Genomic DNA, 20,885 nt, shown 5'->3' with positions numbered 1-20,885 from the left:
GTTTAAAAAAGGACAACAGTTCAAGAAGTCCTAAGCGAGATTTTTCAAGACAGCAGCAAAACGAAGAGGTAACATATTTTTCCTATTTGTTTTTTTTTTGTTTTTTTTTATTGTTTAAAAGTTTAAAACTACCATTAGCCTATTTTGCCAAATTAGCTAGCTTAGCTAATCTTACTTCTGTAGCTTTGTTAATTATTTTTGATTGATTAAGCGACTGAATTTAATGTCTGTAATTATGAAATACATGCCCAACAACACTATTACAACTATAAGTCGATGTGTATTGAATTTATTATGTTTATAATTTAAATTTATGTAGTTATGGATTTAATGCACCCCATCATCATTTAACCGGCATGTTTTTAACGTTAACGTGTAGTTCTAGTTTCTTAAAAAACAAAGGTTAGTGTTTAAGAAAACTGCAACATGAAAATAATACGATTGAATGTAATGTAACAAAGATTCATGTTGCATTTTTTATTGTTAAATTATTGATCTGATTGTTCTGCTGTTTCGTAATTGTAATAAATTGCAATATTGACCATTGTGTGACCTTTTTTTTTCTTCTACTTAATTCACTGTTGACATTAAACCTGAGTTAGATAACAAGTTCAATTGTTATCTTACTGTTAATTGTTTTTGTTGTATATTTGTGATGAACGACACTTTTAAATGGGACTTAAACCCGTAGAGCCCATTGGGCAGTGTTCATAATATTATAAATAAGCAAAATAATTACATTAACTTTTCACCTATTTTTGAAATTTTTATTTGATTCACTCATGGTTCTATTCAAAGTTAGACCTGAAGATCTGGAGAGCAAAATTAATTAGCTATTGTTCAAGTTTAATACTGACTAGGGTTAGTTACACTAACGTAATAATTATTGTTGATCTGAAAGATTTAACTGAAGCATAATTGGCCATTTCTAATGATAAAAAATGAAAAAAAAACTTGGAAATGCACTTTAACTTTAAAAATAGTTGTTTGTTAAAAATGAGTTGAGTTCTGGTGCACAAGTTATTGTTTTTAACATGTTCTGCAGATAGAACTTTATAATTCCAAATGAAATGGGCCTTTTCAGAATTAGAAAGTTCTATCTGCAAAACACCCACTTCCTAAACTCCCACTTATAAATTTTCAAATAATTTCAAATTATACATTTAGACTCTCTTTAGTATGCCTATAGTTCTCAAGTATTAACACAATTTAATGTTCATTTCATTCTGACTATATGAGCAGTCAAAACTTTAAACGTAAATATCTCAAAACTACAGAGAACGCAGATAGAACTATATAATTCTAAGGTGACGAGCTGTTTCAGTTTAATTGGGACGAGCCTTGATGGAACTAAATAAATGTTGTGAAATCACCAAAAACATTTTTAATTTGCAAAAGTGGCATACAGTTAATTCAGAAAGTATTAAGACCCTTTTACTTTTTTCAAACTTTATTGTGCTATAAATGCAGTTTCAACAGGGTATAATTGGAAGTTCTGCACATTAATCTTTGGTGGTCCACATTAGATCTACTAGACTCCCTCTCGCGGATATCTAGTGGGACGGTGACAATGCTTTCTCCTAAGTGTGCTGACAGGACGCCGTTGTGCAATAGACATAAGGCAAATCCATGCACACAATTTACAAATCTGTGGGCACATATTATAAAACCATGAGCATAGTGTGTAATTTAGGAGTACAGATTTACACACAACTCTTTTTTTCTCAGCTGATGCTAGGGAGGCTTCAAAAGCATGCTCTAAAAAAAAAGTCATCTGGTGAACACCAGGCACTGTTCCTTTCCTAGTTAATTCCATTCCTGTTTTGATGCATGGCGGTTGATTTCAGTATCTCATTTTTAACAAATGCACAAACATTTCTAAAACCATGTTTCCTCTTATGGGATACTGAGTGTAGATTAATAGGTAAAATCGCAAATCTACAACACAATAAAGAATGCAAAAAGTGAAGGGGCTCTAAAGAACCACATGCAATCTGCATGTAAACTTCAATATAAAATACATAAACTGCACTTAATGAAATTCAACACATTCTACTGGGTTACACATATTTGTTTAGCAATTTTACAGATACAATGTGAATGTAAGCGGCTGGTGAGCTGTTTTCTTAAGGGGCCTTCATCTTTCATCATTCATTAAGCCCATCAGGTAGTAGTTATTGTCAAGTTATATTGCTATAATAAGTTAGAGGTGATTGCTGTGTGACTTTAAATGTTAAAGCTTAAGTGATTAACTTGCAGCTCAGGAGTCAGGTTTGCCTGACAGCCTGTTAGGGCAAACAATGTCCTCCAAGAACTCAGGTTCAGTATGGCCAAAGAAGCTGACCTGTTGTAGTAAAGGTTCTATGTTATTTGACCTGATTCAGAACACTGCTGTAGTTCAGAGTGGTGTTTTCAAATGTGTTAATCACACTCAAAAGAGTGATGATTAAAACTTGGGAATTATACTTAAGGTTTGGTCGCTATTTGAACAAATACTGTATTGTGAGGTTTTGTCAGAGTTGCAGCCTCCTTCAAATACTGCAGGTTGAATTAAGTCTTGAGACTACAAGACTGCGAAATTTCCTGGAGGGACTGACTGTTGATCCGCTTCATTCATGAATGTTTATGTTTCTTTCAGCTGACAATGTCTTTGTCCAGGCTGTCCAGTGTCACTACTGCGTCCTCAGCTGGTAGTCTGAAACAAAACACAATAGACAGTGTTGGGGTTATATGATGCAGCAAGTACAACAATGGTGTCGTTGTGCAGGGGAAATTAACATTTTGAAAAAGTATTTATATCGAACAATGTCAAACGGGATGCTATGGCATTTCTTGATGAAACTTTTCTGACACTGAGTACAACAATGAAACAAGTTGTAATTGCTAGTCCTAAACTCAGTCACACTTGTGAGAAATGAAATGAAAAATACTTTATTTATCCCAGAAGGGAAATTCAATAGAAGATAAAACAGATACTTGTGTGTCCAAAAGAATGAAGAATTTAAAATTCTGCTTCGAACAACTTTTCAATTGAAACCACCCTTTTCAACATTATTGAAGCTAAATCATATTTTTAATCTTTGCAGTAAAGAATTTTCAAGTTAAAAAAAATTTCATTCTCTTTTTCTACTGACAAGTTTGGGGTTTTTTTTGTGATTGTGCCTGATATTTTGTCTTCTGCCTATAATCCACTCCTAACACAGCCACAGAGATACAAGTGTCCAATTTGTGGTTTGTTTCTTGTGTTGGGTGAGTAGTTAAAATTCAAATGTGTTATAGCTTCACCCACCGAATTTGCCGTGTAAAATATGTTAAAAACTGTTACACAACCCTTTTCAGAATCCGCTCTATTGTCATTATACAACGTATAAGGAAATTGCACGACTTCTCTCCTTATATACAAATAACTGAGCACAACAGAGTTATATGTACAGAAAAATAGAAGGTTTAGATATAGAAGGTTTCTGTTGAATTCTGCAGAACAAAGATCTGCTGACATCTTTTTAGTTCTTCATTAATTTTCTACATTTCACCAGAACACAATGCGAAGTAGCACTACTGAAGTTCATCCAACTCATGAGTTTACACATCTGTCTGCAGCATATTTGTTTCATCTAAACTATCTGATTATTTTTATCAAAGCAGCTGAAGTATGTTTAGATATTACTTTCACTACCTTTACTTCAAGTTTTCCTCTTTTTTGTACAAGGCAGGTAGACCAGTGTAAAAAAAAACAAAAAAAGGTAAAATTCAGGAACTAGGGAAATGCAGAAGATAACACCCTCAGTGTCTGGTCAATTATGATCAGTCACAACACAAAAAAGCCCCAGAAATGGTTGTGTGCAGAACACATTTCCTGCAGTAGTGTCTTCTCTCTATGTTATCGTTTGTCTCAGTAGCATGTGAAGGAGTTGTGCCAGGCAACAATAGGCAGACCTTTTCACTGACTCAACACTATGACTGATCGCTTCCACCTTGAAACTGTAGTGTTAATCAAAAACACAGATTCTGAGTGGGACTCTGTATTATTCTGAATTAATTTCCTGCAGAACTGGTTCTGGGTTCATGTACACCTGAATTTCTCTAACATCACAACTTACTATGAGCTGTGCTTCCATAACCCGTTGCTATGTTAATCTTGAGGAATCACATTGGAAAAAGTTCATGGAAACAGCAAAACTTTAAAAACTACCTACATTTTGCAGAAATGTTTTACACCGGTTTGAGATTTTCATTTACTTTTTTTAGAAGAGTTCACCTGATACACAGTTGCATGACTGATCAGCTTCTTTTGTTGATACCAGCTGACATGACTGATTGGAAATGGTTCCTAAAGGGTTTTGGTCAATTTTTTCTTTTAGATGGACAAAGTTTTGTTTGCTTGTTCTTCTTCTTCTTTGAGGTTTTTTTCTGCGGTCTGGTGTTGTTTCTGGATTCTTCTACCCTGTTTATTACAGCCATACACAGTGCAGCCTATACTGCCACCTTCTGACAACACCACACAGCTTAGTTTATTTGTTCCAAAGCAATTGATAATACAAGCGTCATTCACATTTTTAAAAGGTTTTGCAACATTTTTAAAGTACATGGAGACACAGCTAGTGTGTATCATAGATTAGTGGCAGGATGGAACCCTATTCAAAGATTGAAACTTCTAAACATTTATATTTGTAAGCCCTATTCACACAAGATTACAATCACCAGGTGAACTCAAATAGTTTATACTATTGGCTGAGGTTGTTCATTTTCTTCATGACATGTCAATCTGCCGAATAAAACTCTAACTGCAAATCATGCACCATATTTCATCAAGCACACATTTTGTCATAATATTAGTCCCATGCAAATCAGTGTCTCTGGGGGGGGTTTGTTTTTTTTGTTTTTTGTTTTTTGTTTTTTTTTTGTTTTTTTGCAAGGCTTTTGTTTTTTTCTGCATCTTTCCTGTTTGGGAATTATGGAAGCTGCGTTGAAGATTTAGAAAGTTTGGAAAATTCAAAGTTTGGAGCATTTAGGGTGCAAATTTATGACACTGTTCAACATGTAGAAAGAATAAAGACATGAGGAAAGTGAAATCTTGAAGGATGCTTAGATGGATAACATGCATGGCAGCATGCGATAAGGAAGGTCTGTCATTCAGCAGGCTCCACAATTACTGTGTCTCATATTTAGGGATACTGTGAATAAATTCGAGTCAGACACATCACTCTTTGCTTTCCACTAAAAGTAATCACATGAGGTCCCTAGGTTATGGTCATCCTGTGAATAGGTCTTTTGAAATACAGCGATAAGGATTTAGGGATTTATTCAATGACCAGAGAGGTCAACAGTTCATCTTTTCACTTCATGTGTAGGCATTTCTTACAACTACTATCTGCCCTGTGCTGCCTGTTCAGGGTTTTGTTAACATAGACTTATCCTTGTATTTTTCACCGAGGATATTTATAGTTTTTATTTACTTTTTACAAGATTATTACTTGACTTTCACTGAAATGGTTCAAGTCACCTAAAGAGATACCACTGCAATGAAAATTGCAGATTGGGACCAGAATTATTGATAATATAATAAAATGATTTAAATGTATTTTTTTGCTTCTAAAGAATATTTGGAGTTAACTTATTCTATAAAGGAAATGTAATTTGTCTTATTCTTAATGACAGATATCTATAGCTGAGTTAGCCAGCTGGTATGCTTGGCTCAGGAGCGGGAAAATAAATATTTGAAATGGACAATAAGAGCACAACAGGAAACACACACGCGCGCGCGCATGCATGCACGCACGCACACACAAGGAGCCATGTTGTATTTGTTGGCTTCTTGCCGTGGTCAGCATCTGACTAGTTACTTATGTTTGGAGGAATCTCTGAATTTAGAGTGAGGGTTTACATGACATCCACACTTTCTTACACTAGCACAAACACACAGACACACAGGTGGATACAACACTGTCTCAAGCAGGTTGAAATAGGCGCACAGGCAAGAGATCAGAATGGCCTGTTCATGGAAACAGTTCCAAAGCCGCACTCAGCCGCCTAAAGAACACATGCTATGATTCAGTAATGATAACAATAACACACACATAGTCACCCAGACACACATGGCTTTTGTTATGGAAACACAGTTGTGTGTGCTTAAGGTTAGGCAGGGGAGTGGTGAAACTGTTCTCTCCGTAAGCCCAGTGTATCTGGATTTCATTTGCCTTAAATCAGATCTGTTTTAAGAGCAATTAGATCCAAAGCCCATGGCAGCCGTGTGTTTCTGAGGGTTGCTAGGGGCAACCAGGGGTACTCTGGAAACAATAGCACAGCTGTATAGTAAAATGTGCTGGCATATCTCTAATTCTGCTAACATGTGAAAGTGAGTTTACAGAAATTACTTGCCAAATTCTGTTAAGCGTGGGCTGTTTCATGCCAAATACCAAACACACACACACACACACACACACACACAAACACACACACACTAAAAGACATACCACTGTGAAAGGAGGAGCTTGTTAGAACATTGTGTTGCACCATGTTTAAAGGAACATATGATCCATCCATCCATTTTCTATATACCGCTTAATCCTCATTAGGGTCGCGGGGGGGCTGGAGCCTATCCCAGCCGACTTAGGCAGGGGACACCCTGGACAGGTCGCCAGTCCATCGCAGGGCCACACTTAGAGACAGACAACCAAGCACACTCACATTCACACCTACGGACAATTTAGAATCACCAATTAACCTCAACATGTTTTTGGACTGTGTGGGAGGAAGCCGGAGAACCCGGAGAGAACCCACGCTGCACGGGGAGAACATGCAAACTCCACGCAGAAAGATTCCGGTGCCCCCACCGGGACGCAAACCGGCAACCTTCTTGCTGCGAGACAACAGTGCTACCAACTGCGCCACCTTGCAGCCCGGAACATATGATTCAACACTTATATACTGTACTTACCTACAACATTGTAGCACATACATTTATTGTTGATTTAAACTTATTTTTGTTGTTAACTTTAAAAAAAGAAAAGAAAAAGAAAATAATTACCTACAAATAAACACTATAATGTCTGCTAAAAAAAAAAAAAAAAAAACTATATTCAACTAAATAATGAACTTGACTTTTGCAAACAAAACAAATACAAAACCAGTTTGGTTCATAGGCTGCACTTATGAACCAAACTGGTTTTGTTATAAAGTTATAATGTATTTTTTTCCTTTTCTTTGTTATGAACATGTAACTGCTCCAAATACTACCAAAGCGCATCAGTTTGTGTTCCTAGGATTTTATGGATACCGACATAATGTGATGTCAGTAAATCTAGAAGTACTTCCAGGCAGACACACTTCCTGTTTAAACTGTTACATAAGCTCCCTCGTAAAGACGCACCTTCCAAAACAACAAACTGCACAACAAAAACTAGAAGACACCACAATGTTATACCCTTGTTAATTCAAGATGCTGCTAGAGAAAGGAAGTTCTGGCTGTTGTGTGGAGCCGTGACCCTTTCTCCTTTAACATCCTCATATGAGTACAGGTCACAAAGATGTGGAAATCAATTTGAGAAACCCAGGTCAGAATAACTGGGATTGAGTGATAGGCGTTCATGCATCACACCTAAAATGTGATGTACAGAAAGACACTACAAGTGACTACACAGCTCAAACCAAGTTATATCTGAATTCTTCATAACCCATTTTCTCTCAGTAACCTGATTTCTTGTGTTTTAATAAACATACTCAGTGACATCATAGTTTAGTTGGGATAACATGGTAACATCTGGGTTATTTGTGCCATTAGTGGTGGTGAAAAGACAACTGACAAAATAATCAGTGTAAGTTTGTGTCTGAATTTAAGAAAGAAAAGTCAGACAACCAGTCATCAATTTCCCCACTGGCATTTTCTTTACCAAAGGCCCAGGAGGGAAAATTGCATGACATATGCCAACCACAGCACTGAGTGGCTTGATGTACCTGCTGTGTACCACAGTGTAGCCAACGGGTCTAGCAGAAACCTGTAGTCTGTTAGTGTATTTCTAATTGTAGCATAGCACTGTGCTGGTGCAGACAATGAATGGACTGCCTCTCCCCCCCTCCTCTAACCACGGCTTTAACTGCCTGTCCTGTGACCATCAAACACCGCCACTCGTTTCCTACAAGGCTTTGGAGCGAGGCAACATGAAAGGGAGGAAAGGAAGACAGCTGAGGTCCCCACTTCTACTCTGGATGTGGTAATAGATGGGTAGGGCTGGCGGCTGCTGGTAATTGGTAGCTTACTGTTTAAAGATTGGTCCTTCAACTGAAAAACCTCACGGGAGGTCTTTAATTTGAGCTATTAAATACGCCCCTCTCCCCTTCTCTCCAAGTGAGAATGCATGCAAGGCAGACGTTTTTTTTTTGTTTTTTTTTGTATATTTGTGTGTGCTCTGCACATGCACTATGTACCCACACAAGACGTGTGTATTTCCACATTCTGCATTTTTAGGCACTTTGCTGATTCAAGCTTCTCGGTTTAATATCGTCTCAAAGCTACACATGCAGACACACTTACATCTGTGCAGAAATGCACACACACACACATACACAAAACTGTGCCACATGTGGTGGACAATAAAGTCTCAACGGTGCAGGGGTGAAACCACAGGTTTACTGGAGTGGCGTCACCATGTCACACCACACACACACACACACGCACGTTGCCTGCCACGTGCCATCAGCCGCTATATGACCCATTATCAGTCTGACCACATCAAAGCCAGAGTCCAGCCTTAAGAAGGCAATGCAGGTATACAAGAAATTCCACACTTCAGTTTGATTGACAACATGCACAATGAAACAGAAATGCAGAAGGTAAAACTAAGTTCTACAAAATGTTGAATGGAAAATTTCGAGAATGTCTTATGCCTCCAGACCTTAAAATGTTTGTATTTTCTTCCTCTAAAAACAGGGGTGGTATTGAGGGCCCCAGAAAGTTCCGCTCAGTTAGTACATATATGTGTGTATGTATATAACGAGCCACCGTGCAGACCCATCCATTATCTATACACCGCTGAATCCTCACTAGGGATGTGGGAGGGGGATGGAGCCTATCCCGGCCGACTTAGGACGAAGGCAAGGGACACCTTGGACAGATCGCCAGTCTATCACAGGGCTACACATAGAGACAGACAACCAAGCTCACTCATATTCACACCTACGGACAATTTAGAATCACCAATTAACTTCAACATGTTTTTGGACTTGTGGGAGGAAGCTGGAGAATCTGGAGAGAACCCACATTGCATGGGGAGAACATGTAAACTCTACGCAGAAAGATCCTGGGTGTCCTCACCAGGATGAGAACCTGTGACCTTCTAGCTGCAAGGCAACAGTGCTACCTACCATGCCACCTTGCAGCCCTATTGATAATGTATTTATTATAAAAACCATAAAGTAAAATAGTGATTCAACATCTGACTAACTGGACTGTTAGCTAAATGTCCAACCATAGACTGTATAAAAGATAAAAAGCCAACCCGGAAGTGTCAAAAACCTGCAATATCACTATGTCCGCTAGTTGCTGGCTCCAAAAAGCCCTGGCTCCCATAGACTTGAATTGGAAAAGAAGTGATCAGAGATCATGAAGTACTGCATTCCTACAGCTCAGGATTTTTTTCTTATTAGTTTTCATAGTCAAATCCAGAGATCAGGTGGCCAATCTGAAAATAAATCACTACAGAATTTTTTAAAAATCGTCAAAATTTTGCGGGGCAAGGGGCATGGCTGGCTTGATCGACAGTTGGCAGCGATGATGCAGACGAAGCGAGCAGAAGGCAGTAAATGTGGGCGGGCAGAGAGGGCCTGCCTCTCAATCCGTCTGACCAATCGCTGCTCCTATGGTTCCGCCCCCTCCGACGATTTTTGCGTCACTGGCTCCAAAAATCCAAGATGTCAACCAGGAAGTAGCAAAACCCTGGCTTCATTTTCTCAGTGCAGAAACCAACGGGTGACGTCACGGTAGCTACGTCCATCTTTTATACAGTCTATGTGTCCAACACTTGTGTTGTCATGTCTGTCAAGTTTCTGTTTTGTGTGCACATTTTGTCTTGTCTTTCCTGTTTTCTTTTGAAATTCACTAACCTGTTGTCTCTGTCGCAGATTTACTTCCTGCACGTCCTGTCCCCGTCTCGTCACACCTGCTCCCTGATGGTTTCCCTCACCTGTTTCCCATCTTCCCTCATTACCTCGTGTATATTACCCTGAGTGTCTCACAGTGTCATTGCCAGTTCGTTGTACTGCACGGTCCTCGTCCCAGCGTTCTTCATAGCCATAGCCATAGCCATAGCCATAGTCTGTTTTGTGAACGACCTCACTTCTGCTTTTGACCTTGCCTTTTGCCTCTCGTTTTTGGATACCTCTGCCTGTCTGACTGATCTCCTGTGTCCCAAACCCTGCCTGGTAATAAACCTGCCTTTTTGCCTGAACCTGTGTGTGTCAAGCATTTGTGTCCACCTGTTCTGAGTGTGAGTTCTTGCCATGTGTTAATCTTAACTGACTGGTTTGTAAAAAGTACCCAGAAAGGAAATCACAATTTAAACTGCAACACTGTCCCAAGCAATGTTAACAATTAATCAGACATTTCCTTATGCTGCTCAGCCTTTCTTGAGAAGATCTTTAACATTCTGAGTATAGAGTGCATATTCAACCATCTGCTGTTCTATAACATGTGAAGAGATCCACCCACCCTGAAAATCCAGGCCTCCACTGCATGAAGTGTAGGCTCAATATAACATAGTGCAAAAGTAATTTGGCAGACCTGCATTATGCCTATTTTACTGGCTCTTGTCAAACCGAAGAAAGAGACTGAATGAGCCACTAAGAGAAAAATCTGGGTTATTTATCCCTGACAACCAATGCAGAATTCCCCTTCTTGTGTGTGAGCATTCCTAAATCACTTCTTGACTGTGGGCCTTGGCAGCAGCCCTGAGATGAGAGGTAAGACAAACATTTGGGAGCAGTGCCGTACAGGGCAATGTAGGCTTGTGCACATGGACTCCCAGGAGGTTTGTCTACCTTTGTCACGAGCTGACCGGTGAGCTGAAGGCTGGCCAGAAATAATTGCAGGGGAAAGTTGAGGAGTTTGATTACCTCTACAGCAAGTCCTGTTTTCCTCCCATTCTGCTTCTTCTGATTCATTTTGATTTTTGGGGGCAAATTCATAATCAGGAATTATTATCATCAATGACTAGTATTCTAAAACAGTTTTATTTGGCATAGTTTTGCACAGTTTGTGTTTGCATTTAAAGCTAAAGTGAAAGTAAAAATAATTTTTGATAAGAAATCAGTTCTTAACAGAGGGATTGATGATGTTGGTACTGCAATTTGGAGCTTGAGCAGGTCCTCTCGATAATGCACAATAAACACAGTGGATGACTCAGCAGATGTTGAAAAAACCTGTAGCAGGAGACAGTGCTAAGATTCTGTTTTACAAATGTATAGCTGAAAACAGTTTTACTCTTACTATAATCTTTTTGAATTTAATAATCTTTATACATTTTTGTGTGACTCGAACATAGATTCACTTTGATGTGTTGAACTGACACTTATAGAGAGAGATTAAAAGATTCCACAAGACATAAAACCTGTTCACCTTGTGTTTCGATGGGCAATGAATTTTAAAGTTAAAATCCTCTAAAATCAACACTTTATCTGAGCAAGAGGAATTAAATGAAAAAAAATTTTTTTTTAAACTTTAAATAAAAGGAGATTTTAGGAGATCTATGCACCAACACTGGGAAAAGATGGAAGCCAGGGGACTGTGACATTCAGAGACACCATTTGAGAAACAGTCCCAGTTGGAGCTCAGCTGCCACACAACACTTTGCAGCACAAGTTCAGGTTAGTGTACAAAGCAACATTACCCTGGATGGTAGAAGAGTTGAAGCACTGGTGAAATGCAAAAAACTGGTGAGAAGTTCAATTTTATGCTTTAGTTCTGATGACAGTCTGTATCGATTTGACAAGAGGCCTTGTTATTTGCTTTTGAATACGAGAGACATTTTCCTCACATAAACCCACTGTGTATCTCATAGACTTTTAACTCATCTTCAGTGGCCCCTTTTTTGGCTGGAGCCAGGTCTTATTGGATCAATCTAACGCTGATTGTGCCAAGCCAATTTGAAAAAACTTATGTTAAAATGTTTAAGCAAAACACAAAAGCAAAATAGACTCAATCTACAAGTATGACTTTACAACATTTTCTGAAACTGCATAAAATTTGGATAAAATGCCAAACTTTTCACAGAACATCTGGATGACAACACAAACACAGACATGTTGTAGGCACAACAGGCTGTGCCAGGTACTCTTGTGCTCCAGGTACTCTGAAAATGGCAGCTCCATAGTTAGAAATGTGAAGTTCAGTGCAGGAATGTCACTGATGAACTTTTGATTAATTGTAGTTAATTTAACTGATTAAAAATATATGAACTAATAAGGCATCAGACGTGTTTGTAAATGCAATGTATGTTAGCTTGTAGTACCAGATTGCACCATCAGGTGGAGCCTCTTAGTGTTTCATGAAATGACAGACCGCAGTTGCTTTGCTGTGTTTAATATTGTAGCAACTTAAGGACGTGGTCACTGTTACAATGGGCAATTCCATATTCAAAAGCACCACTGTGTTTTTTTTAGTACTTAACTTTTTATCTCTACCCAACAACAAGATCATCTCCTCTGTTTCTAATTAATTCCACTATGGGTTGAATGAATGCAATAAAACTAAAGCTGAGAAACACTCAGCCATTCTGCAGTCTCTACAGCAGAGTGGGAATAACTAATGTGTCTGTGAGTGGGTGTCCTTACCTCCATTCTGAGTAATATATCTGACCCAAGGCAAGGCCTGGTAACCACTCTTCTCAATAATCTTCAGGTAGCGTACCTGTACAAAGACAGTGAGACAGAGGAGGGTCAGGGCCATCAGCTCAACTACAGCTCATTCTGCCTCGTATGTCTGTTCACAACATTCTGCTGTGAGGCTCTTGGAAATGTAGTAACCTCTCTGGACTGAAGTTGTCAATGGTCCATCTTGCAAACTGTAATTGCTTAAAGATGGCTTAAAAATGCATGAATTTTATAAAGTGACTACATGTGTTCACATAAAAGTTACACCACTCTGAACAGGTGTTGGACAGATGTGGTGAAGCAGAAAGCAGTATTTGAAATGAAGTGAATTTTCAGCTACCTTGAAAATGTAAGCTAACATGGTACTTGACAGAACCGAGTTACTTAGCAATGCTGACACTTGTGTTATGCAACAGATGTGCAACATGTTAGCCAACACACAGTGGAAAAACACATGGAAACAACACAAGCTGAATTTTCTCACCACAGAGCAACAAATTTATTTTAACTTCAGTGATGAGTAATGGTAACAAATCTATTCAATTAAAATTTGACTAGGTAAGACTTTTATAGAAATAAAAAGTTAGTAACTGATTGAACCCAGTGGTAATTCAATCCACAGCAAGTTAAGCTGTAAAGAAAGTCAGTGTGTTTGAAAAAGGAACTGAAAAGTAGCACAGGTAATTATTACTGCAAAATGCACCAATATGTTTGACACCTACCAACTTAATATGGTCAAACTATCGTATGCAATGTCTTCCTGAGCACAGTTCAAGCAGGAAGTTCCGTGATAAAATATAGCTGTCACTTTATTAGTTAAAATCCTTTTGAAAAAGAGGAACATATGTAAAATATTCAATCTTGTTTTCTCTGTTCTAATGAAAGATTCATGAAATATACATTAACAGCTATGTCTTGGACTCCAGCTGGATGTTCAGCAGAGAAATCTCATGCTGACGACATAATGATGACAGCAACCATTTGACTGGTAATGTAAAGAAGCATTTTTCAGTTGACACCACAGATCGAAAAATTGTGAAGTAAGGGTATTTGCTTATGACTGTTTGTATACCTGCGTTTCTCTGGATTTGCAGCCTGGTATTGTTTTTGAAAAGGTTATTAGGTTTTATAAGTCTGATAACTATAAACCAGCACCAATGAATGCATGTCCTGTACTGCTCCTATACTGTATACTCATTACTTTTCAGTAAATTAAAGGAAAAAGTAGGAAAAATCTGCAATATCAACTGACGCTCTTCTTGTCATGATTTGTACTGAGACCCAAGTGCAGACAGACCGACACGGCACACAGAATAAGAATTTGAAAAAATTATTTACAAAGTTATACTCAAGAAAATGGTAGTTTAACGTCTTGGCATTTTGGATGTACTCTAGTTTTTTGTGATCTGTCCAATTATAAAAGGCTGCTCAGTGCCCTCCAGCCAATGTCTCCACTCACCCAAGGCCAGTTTAACTGCCAGCAGCTTGTGTTTGCCAATGTCATAGTTTCCCTCAGCAGGTGACAACCTCTGAGAGAACAAGGCACAGGGATGAAGCTTGTTGTCGGGTGGGAAGGATTGAGAAAGTACGGCCCCTACACCAGTGTCCAAGGTGTCTATCTCCACAATCAACTGAAGAGCAGGGTCAGGTTGTACAAGGACATGTGCTGCTTTAGGTCCAGAAAGGCTCTGTATGATGTGCAGGGAGATGGACTCATGGTGGATGCCTGCCAACACCAAGGTGAGAAGGGACACTTTGATGAGTGACTCAGGTTAGGTGCAGTCCGTTTAAAGCTCTGGCCTCCAATGGCGAGGAGAAGGGTTCGATGTTCATGTTGGATGAACCGTACAGTCAAAGCTTTTACTGAGACTGCAGAGGGCTAGGAAAGTTCACAGGGCGGTATACAGAATAACAAAAGTGCACCTAATGCATGGAACAAAGAAGCCGAATACAGGCCAAGAGCAAAGCACCAGCAAAGTAGAAACAAGAGCTACAAACAATTTGCACACAGAGTAACACATCGCAGAAGGTGACAAATAAACAAGAACAAGTTTTACCAAAGGCACACAATATTAACAAAACGATTTTGATCAATAAAGACAACTGATCCAAAAGTAAAGCTAAACAACTTAGTGACAACAGTTTGGGGAGAGAGGCCAGGAAAATGCAAGTGGGGGGAGGTGCACTGCGTGGCTGCAGGAATCCGGGAAGTGTGTCTTCAGGGATGTGGTGTTCACGGAGAGCAGGTATGGTGAACCAGGATCCAGGCAGGTGAAGAATACAGTCTACGTAGAGGCAGGGACAACCAACAGGGCGTGACATGAGTGACTGAACAGATGAGCAGAAATTAACAAAAGCAAAAGCAATCAGAACAATGACTGAACTGAGCTGGCCTGAGTAGACTGACTAGTCGCACAACGGTCTGGCGTCGAGTAGTGGAATGAGCCTTCTTTTATGGCATATGGTGAATCAATGAGCAGGTGAGCCGCTCCTGTTGCAAGTATCCTCAGTCAGCTGATTATCCAATCATCTATTTAGGGAGAAGTATATGGACACACACCACACTCATGCCCACACAGGGGAAAGGGAAAAAGGAGGGAGAGCTACCATCTAAGCAGAGGAGGTGGAGGGCATGACACTTCTCGATAAAACTGACAAAACAATGAAAATTAACAACAATGTTATAATAAGCCAGAAGAATCCTCGAAACTCTCATGCCTTGTGACATTTTGGAACTGTTCAGATTTAAATGGTATTTTGTGTTATACAGATTCCAACTAAAAATAAAATACAGAAAGTGTTTTCCCAAAGAGGAAGAGGGCAGTCAAGCTGGTTTGATCAATTACTAAAGAAACTCAAAAAAATGTATAAACCACCAGAAAGAACTGGCACACCCCAGTTACTCTGGGAAACATCACGGAACATGTTCAAAAGTATTGCTCAATGCTCTCAGGGGGCACAACTGCTGAGTGAGTAATGACACATTACTGATTTTTGACGGCCAAACTGCACCAAACCACATGTTAAAACTGTCAGAGTAAATAGCCCAGAGCTTATGGACAGTGATTCATACTACAGTATGATTTGTGGCTTTTGTGCCAGAGGTCATCAACATGAACAATACAAGATCACATGTATGAAGTGGTGACAGAGAGGAAAAGACAGACAATGAAGAGGCATCCCAAAGCCAAATGTAGACCAGAGGTCAAGAAATAGAATTGAGGAAGAAAGGGAGACCACAGTTAGGATCACCACACAATGGGAATGTCACTTACACCAAAGGCAACAAAGATGATACAGATAAAAGCATATATTCACACCGAGGAAGAGAGAAAGGATATGAACAGCAACTGCCTCTTAAATCTTTACCAGAGATTGAACACTGGAACTAGTTGGTCAGGAAGTTAGAGCAGTGGAGCGATGTGACACTTGGTATAAATGTTTTCCCACAGCATGGCTTACATCATATAAATACAGCTGATATCTTCATTTAATCCATATGGAGGAGGAGGATTTTCAGCTCTGAGAAATGAAGTTCCTTAACATTAGGGGAACATCATTCTGCACAGTCAGTGTCACAAAGAACCTCACAGGCCATGACAACTGTGTCACGGCTCAGTTCCTTGGAGGAAATTAAAATTGTAAAAAAAAGAACTGCGTACACTGGACTTAATAAAGATGAAAAAGCCCAGCAGAAGTGTTATACCCTTTTTAACAAGTTGATGTTGGTCTCACATGTCCCCAGAGTGTCAATTTTGAATTTCAGCTTGAAATACTGCAAAGATGTCCATGCTACAATGACTGTATAAAGCCTAGATTCAACCCTGTTCTGAACAGGCTGTTTCAGTGTCTGTAGCTTTAAATCCTGCTGAGCGGGAAGGCCACAACACACCTCTCCCTTTATCTACTTAGTTCAGTGACTGGTACTTATCCTGTTGTAACATCACAACAGTTTGCAAACTGTTAGAGAAAGTAAAGAAGTGGTAAGTCACATTTTTGGGCCTTGAACACACAGGGGACAAAGTATACTGTACTCAATAATCAGAAAAAATCTTGTTTTGTTTATTCACTTCAGCCCCATCACCAGGATTTTCAGTCAGTAACATCAGTTCAGTTTTTCTTGCTCTCACAAGGCTGGCCCTATTATTTTCAGATATCTGGACTTGTCCAGATCAGCATGGCGTTGTACACCAGCGAAGCAGTAGTGACGGGATTCACTGTGACAGAGGCATCTCAGTTTTTGTGTGAGGATATTCTTTCTTTTGAATAAATGGACAGTACTTTAAGTAACTTTCTTGATTTGATTGAGTTGTGGGATTACTGTGAACTAGAACTGGACTTCTTTTGTTATATTTGCTGTGATTAATAAATCAATGGGAGTGACTTCTGAAAAGTGTTTTTTGTAATAACATTCAAATTTTATGTTGTTCTATGTTCCTTGACACAGCTCTCTGAGCAACCTATACTGACTTTACTCATTGTATCGCGTTAACATAAGCAGGGTTTGTGTGAGAACATTGATCCTTTGTGGGGTTTGATTCTTAATTCATAAGTGTCTCTGTAAACTGCTCCAGCATAATATGACCCTCTGAAAACTCAAACTGGGGGCAGATTGACATGTAAATTCTGAGGAAAGCTGTTAACAGTGAGCCCTGGAGAGACCAAAAGTTTAGTTTCATCATTCACTTTTACATAACCCTCCTACTCCACAATAAACTGCTCCGCAAAAGACAACACTGAGTGTGCCAGGAAACACTGTTCACACACTGAGTGTGACACTGCCTTTCTATCACAGGGCTACACATAGAGACAACCAACACACTCACATTCACACCTATGGACAATTTAGAATCACCAATTAACCTCAGCATGTTTTTGGACTGTTGGAGGAAGCCAGAGAACCCAGAGAGAACCCATGCTGCACGTGGAGAACATGGAAACTCCACACAGAAAAATTCCAGGGGTCCTAACCGGGATGAACTGCTGATCTTCTAGCTGTGAGGTGATGGTGGTTAGTGCTGTTGCAGCCCCCCTTTCTTAGTCTTCTTTATTAAAACATATTATGACTCCAGTTAGCCAAGGGAGATTGATTTGCCAGTTGCTCCTGTGTTGCATTTCTGAGTAACTGCTCATGGCCTGCTGTTTCATGGCACCAGTTGTCAATACGTACAAGTCTGTGCACTCTTGGCTGCATTGGACTGCATATACAACGTTGCCCTGCTTGTGTTGGTGTTTTGTCCTTGGGTTGAACCAGTTTGTGTCTTAGTGTGTTACTGCTTCTGAAGTGCACCGGTATGTTATGCTTGGAGAAGCTCCTTTTCAGTTTTGCAGATACTCCAGCTATGTGGGATGACAATGTTGTTCCTCCTGTTCTTCCTTTCTTCACTGTTTGTGTTGTGTTTTCTAGATCTTTTTGTTGATTTGCTTAATGCCCAACTAGGATAGTCACAGTTCCTCAGTGCTTTCCTAATATGTGTGTTCCTTCTCTTTTCCCTCTACGTTAGTAGAGACATTCTTAGCCCGATGCTGTACGGTGCCGATGTCCCCCAGTTTACGTTCCAGTGGGTGTTGGGAATCGAACAACAGATACTTGTTTGTGTGTGTAAGTTTTCTGTAGACTTGTTGGGGCTTCCATCTTTCTCCATGTGCAGAGCACAATCCTGAAAAGGCAGTTTCCTTTGTGAATCTGATGTTGCTGTCCACCGTGTTAATGTGCTCCAGGAAGGCTTCTACTTCATAGGTATTGATTTTAACCCTGATGTCATCCACATATCTGAACCAGTGGCTAGGAGTTGTTTCATTTTCATTTTCTGAACCTTGCTGGCAAAATCAGTGGAGTTGTAAATGTGATGAGTGATGTGATGGAGTTATGCTGCCAATAATGGGTCTGAGTGGTACTCCTTCCTTGGGTACTTCAGGAAGACCATGTAGGCATGGTGTGTCTTCTCCAGGATAAAGCCAGTAGTTAGATGAGTGGGCAGTGGTAAGATATTTTCAAGAACCTAAAGTAGAAGTTCAGTTGCTTTGTACTGCAGCTCCAAGGATTGTGATGATGATGTTTCAGTTCTGTCATTGAGAAGTAATCTTTTCATTTTTTTAACCTTGATTTTTTTATATACTGTGTCTATTTGGCTTGATTATCTTTATATTTCAGCATAAAGTATTTTGTTGTATCTGATCTAGGAGGGTCTGTATAAACTTTAATTATTTACTACGAGTGGTTGTTAAAAATTATTGGCAAAAAGTGCAATTTCTGATACCAGCCAAAAGCCAAATATAGACATAAAGGACAGATAAACTTATGTGACCTCAGACAGACAGACAGACAGACAGACAGACAGAGATAAATATGGACAGATGAAGCACATTGCCTCCCCTGCAGAGATGAGTTCACCTTATAGGATTATACTATAAATTGTGTGAAAGACCTGTGAAGACAGACATCCTCTGATAGTAAGCTAGCAGAGCTCTATTTGTCAGTGGGCCTTTGTTTTTCCTGTTACAGAAATATTTGCATCTTGTTCTCACAGGGTTGATGAAAGTGCCTCTGTTCGAAGGAAAAGAAAGCTCAGGCTAAATATGTCAAAGCTGCATCTATCTAACCTAAAAGGAGGCTTAGATGTCCCCAACATTAGATGGTATTAAATAACATCTCAGCTGAGATTTGCGGCAGAATGGGTTAAGGAGGATCAAACTTCTGTTTGGTTAGATCTTGAAATGTCACAGATGTCTGTCACCTTGTTGCCCTTTTGTCCTTTAAGAATTTTACATAATCTATGAATCACTGTAACAATAATCCCATAATTTCCAATATTCTAAAGACATGATTTATTACACAGAATGGGAGATCAAAGGCCAACTTAACTTCTTCCCAGATTCCAATTCAAGGTGACCTTGGTTTCCTGCAAGGGGAGATAGACAGTAGATACAGAATTTGGACATCCAAGGGGATAAAGAAAATGGGTGATTTATTTGTGGGTGCATCCTTACTGCCTCCCACACATAATTTTAGATTCCTCCAAGGAACTACTAACTAGTAAAACTATACTTTAAATATCAATGCTACAACATCAACAGTAGACCAGACATTTTTCACAAGTCCAACTAAAAAAAAAATCCATCACTTGTTTTAAAAATATCTTATGCTAAGCTTTGCTGCATGTTGCACAGACAAAGCAAAATGAACTTGGTAAAACACACTCATGGAGAATAAATTAGTTCGGAATGTGTCATTGGAACAAAACAAACTAAAAAAAAGGTATCTGTGTGTAACAATACTGAAGTTTTGCAGTTTAAAATCATGCACTATTTAGGTCTCTCTTACCAAAAAATATAAAACCCTAAGCTTCCACCTCTTTCTGTGCTGCAAATGTAAAATGTCACTTGGGTCCTACAGACATTGCGTATGATCCTGTTAAAAGATCAAATCAAACTGGATTGGTATTTGTAAGCTATGGAAGAAAACATTTGGTGTGATTTTCCTTTTAACCCTATCTCTTTGCACCTGGGCCATCGGGTCAATATGCAGTTGTTGGTGCTAGTTCCAGCAGGCTGTATGATATCTTTGCATATGGTATAAGGAAGAATCTTGTAGTTTCATGGATCAATGATTAGTCTCACAGAAATTCCTTGGCAAACTGGCATTAGACAATCATGGATTGTTTTTATCTTAAATAATTGACCTGTTTGCTTCACCCTTCAAGGAGAAAGTTCATAAAGACATGAACTCCATATTTACTTTTGCGTGGCAAGTCCCTGTGGCTCCGCAGGTAAGCGTTCCTTGACTTTCCCCAAGGGAATGAATAAAATATCTATCTTTCTATCTAACGACCAGGAGATGAATGAATGAATGAATGAATGAATGAATGAATGAACGAACACATAAAAAGATGACTCCTGATGGGCCTTCTAATCAGCGAGCAGTAAAGTCACACACATAACATACACACACACACACACACACACACACACAAACACACACACACACACACACACACACACACACACACAGACTTTTATACTTT

General features: G+C 39.2%; 1 protein-coding gene across 1 annotated transcript in view; it reads right to left on the bottom strand.

Moving 5' to 3' along the window:
• Positions 1-2,437: 2,437 nt before the first annotated feature.
• Positions 2,438-20,885, bottom strand: part of LOC103354064 (AP-1 complex subunit mu-1) — a 50,250-nt gene continuing 31,802 nt past the window's right edge. The window contains exons 11-12 of the mRNA XM_008277314.1: positions 12,823-12,898; positions 2,438-2,695 (exon numbers count right to left, since the gene is read on the bottom strand). Of these exons, the coding sequence (XP_008275536.1) occupies positions 2,673-2,695; positions 12,823-12,898 (99 nt within the window). The 3' untranslated portion in view covers positions 2,438-2,672. The remainder of the gene's footprint in view (positions 2,696-12,822; positions 12,899-20,885) is intronic.

Source organism: Stegastes partitus, unplaced genomic scaffold (assembly GCF_000690725.1).
Source record: "Stegastes partitus isolate 25-593 unplaced genomic scaffold, Stegastes_partitus-1.0.2 Scaffold95, whole genome shotgun sequence".
Taxonomy (NCBI): domain Eukaryota; kingdom Metazoa; phylum Chordata; class Actinopteri; family Pomacentridae; genus Stegastes; species Stegastes partitus.
Note: the sequence above shows the minus strand (reverse complement) of the source record. Positions and strands in the feature narration are given on the sequence as shown.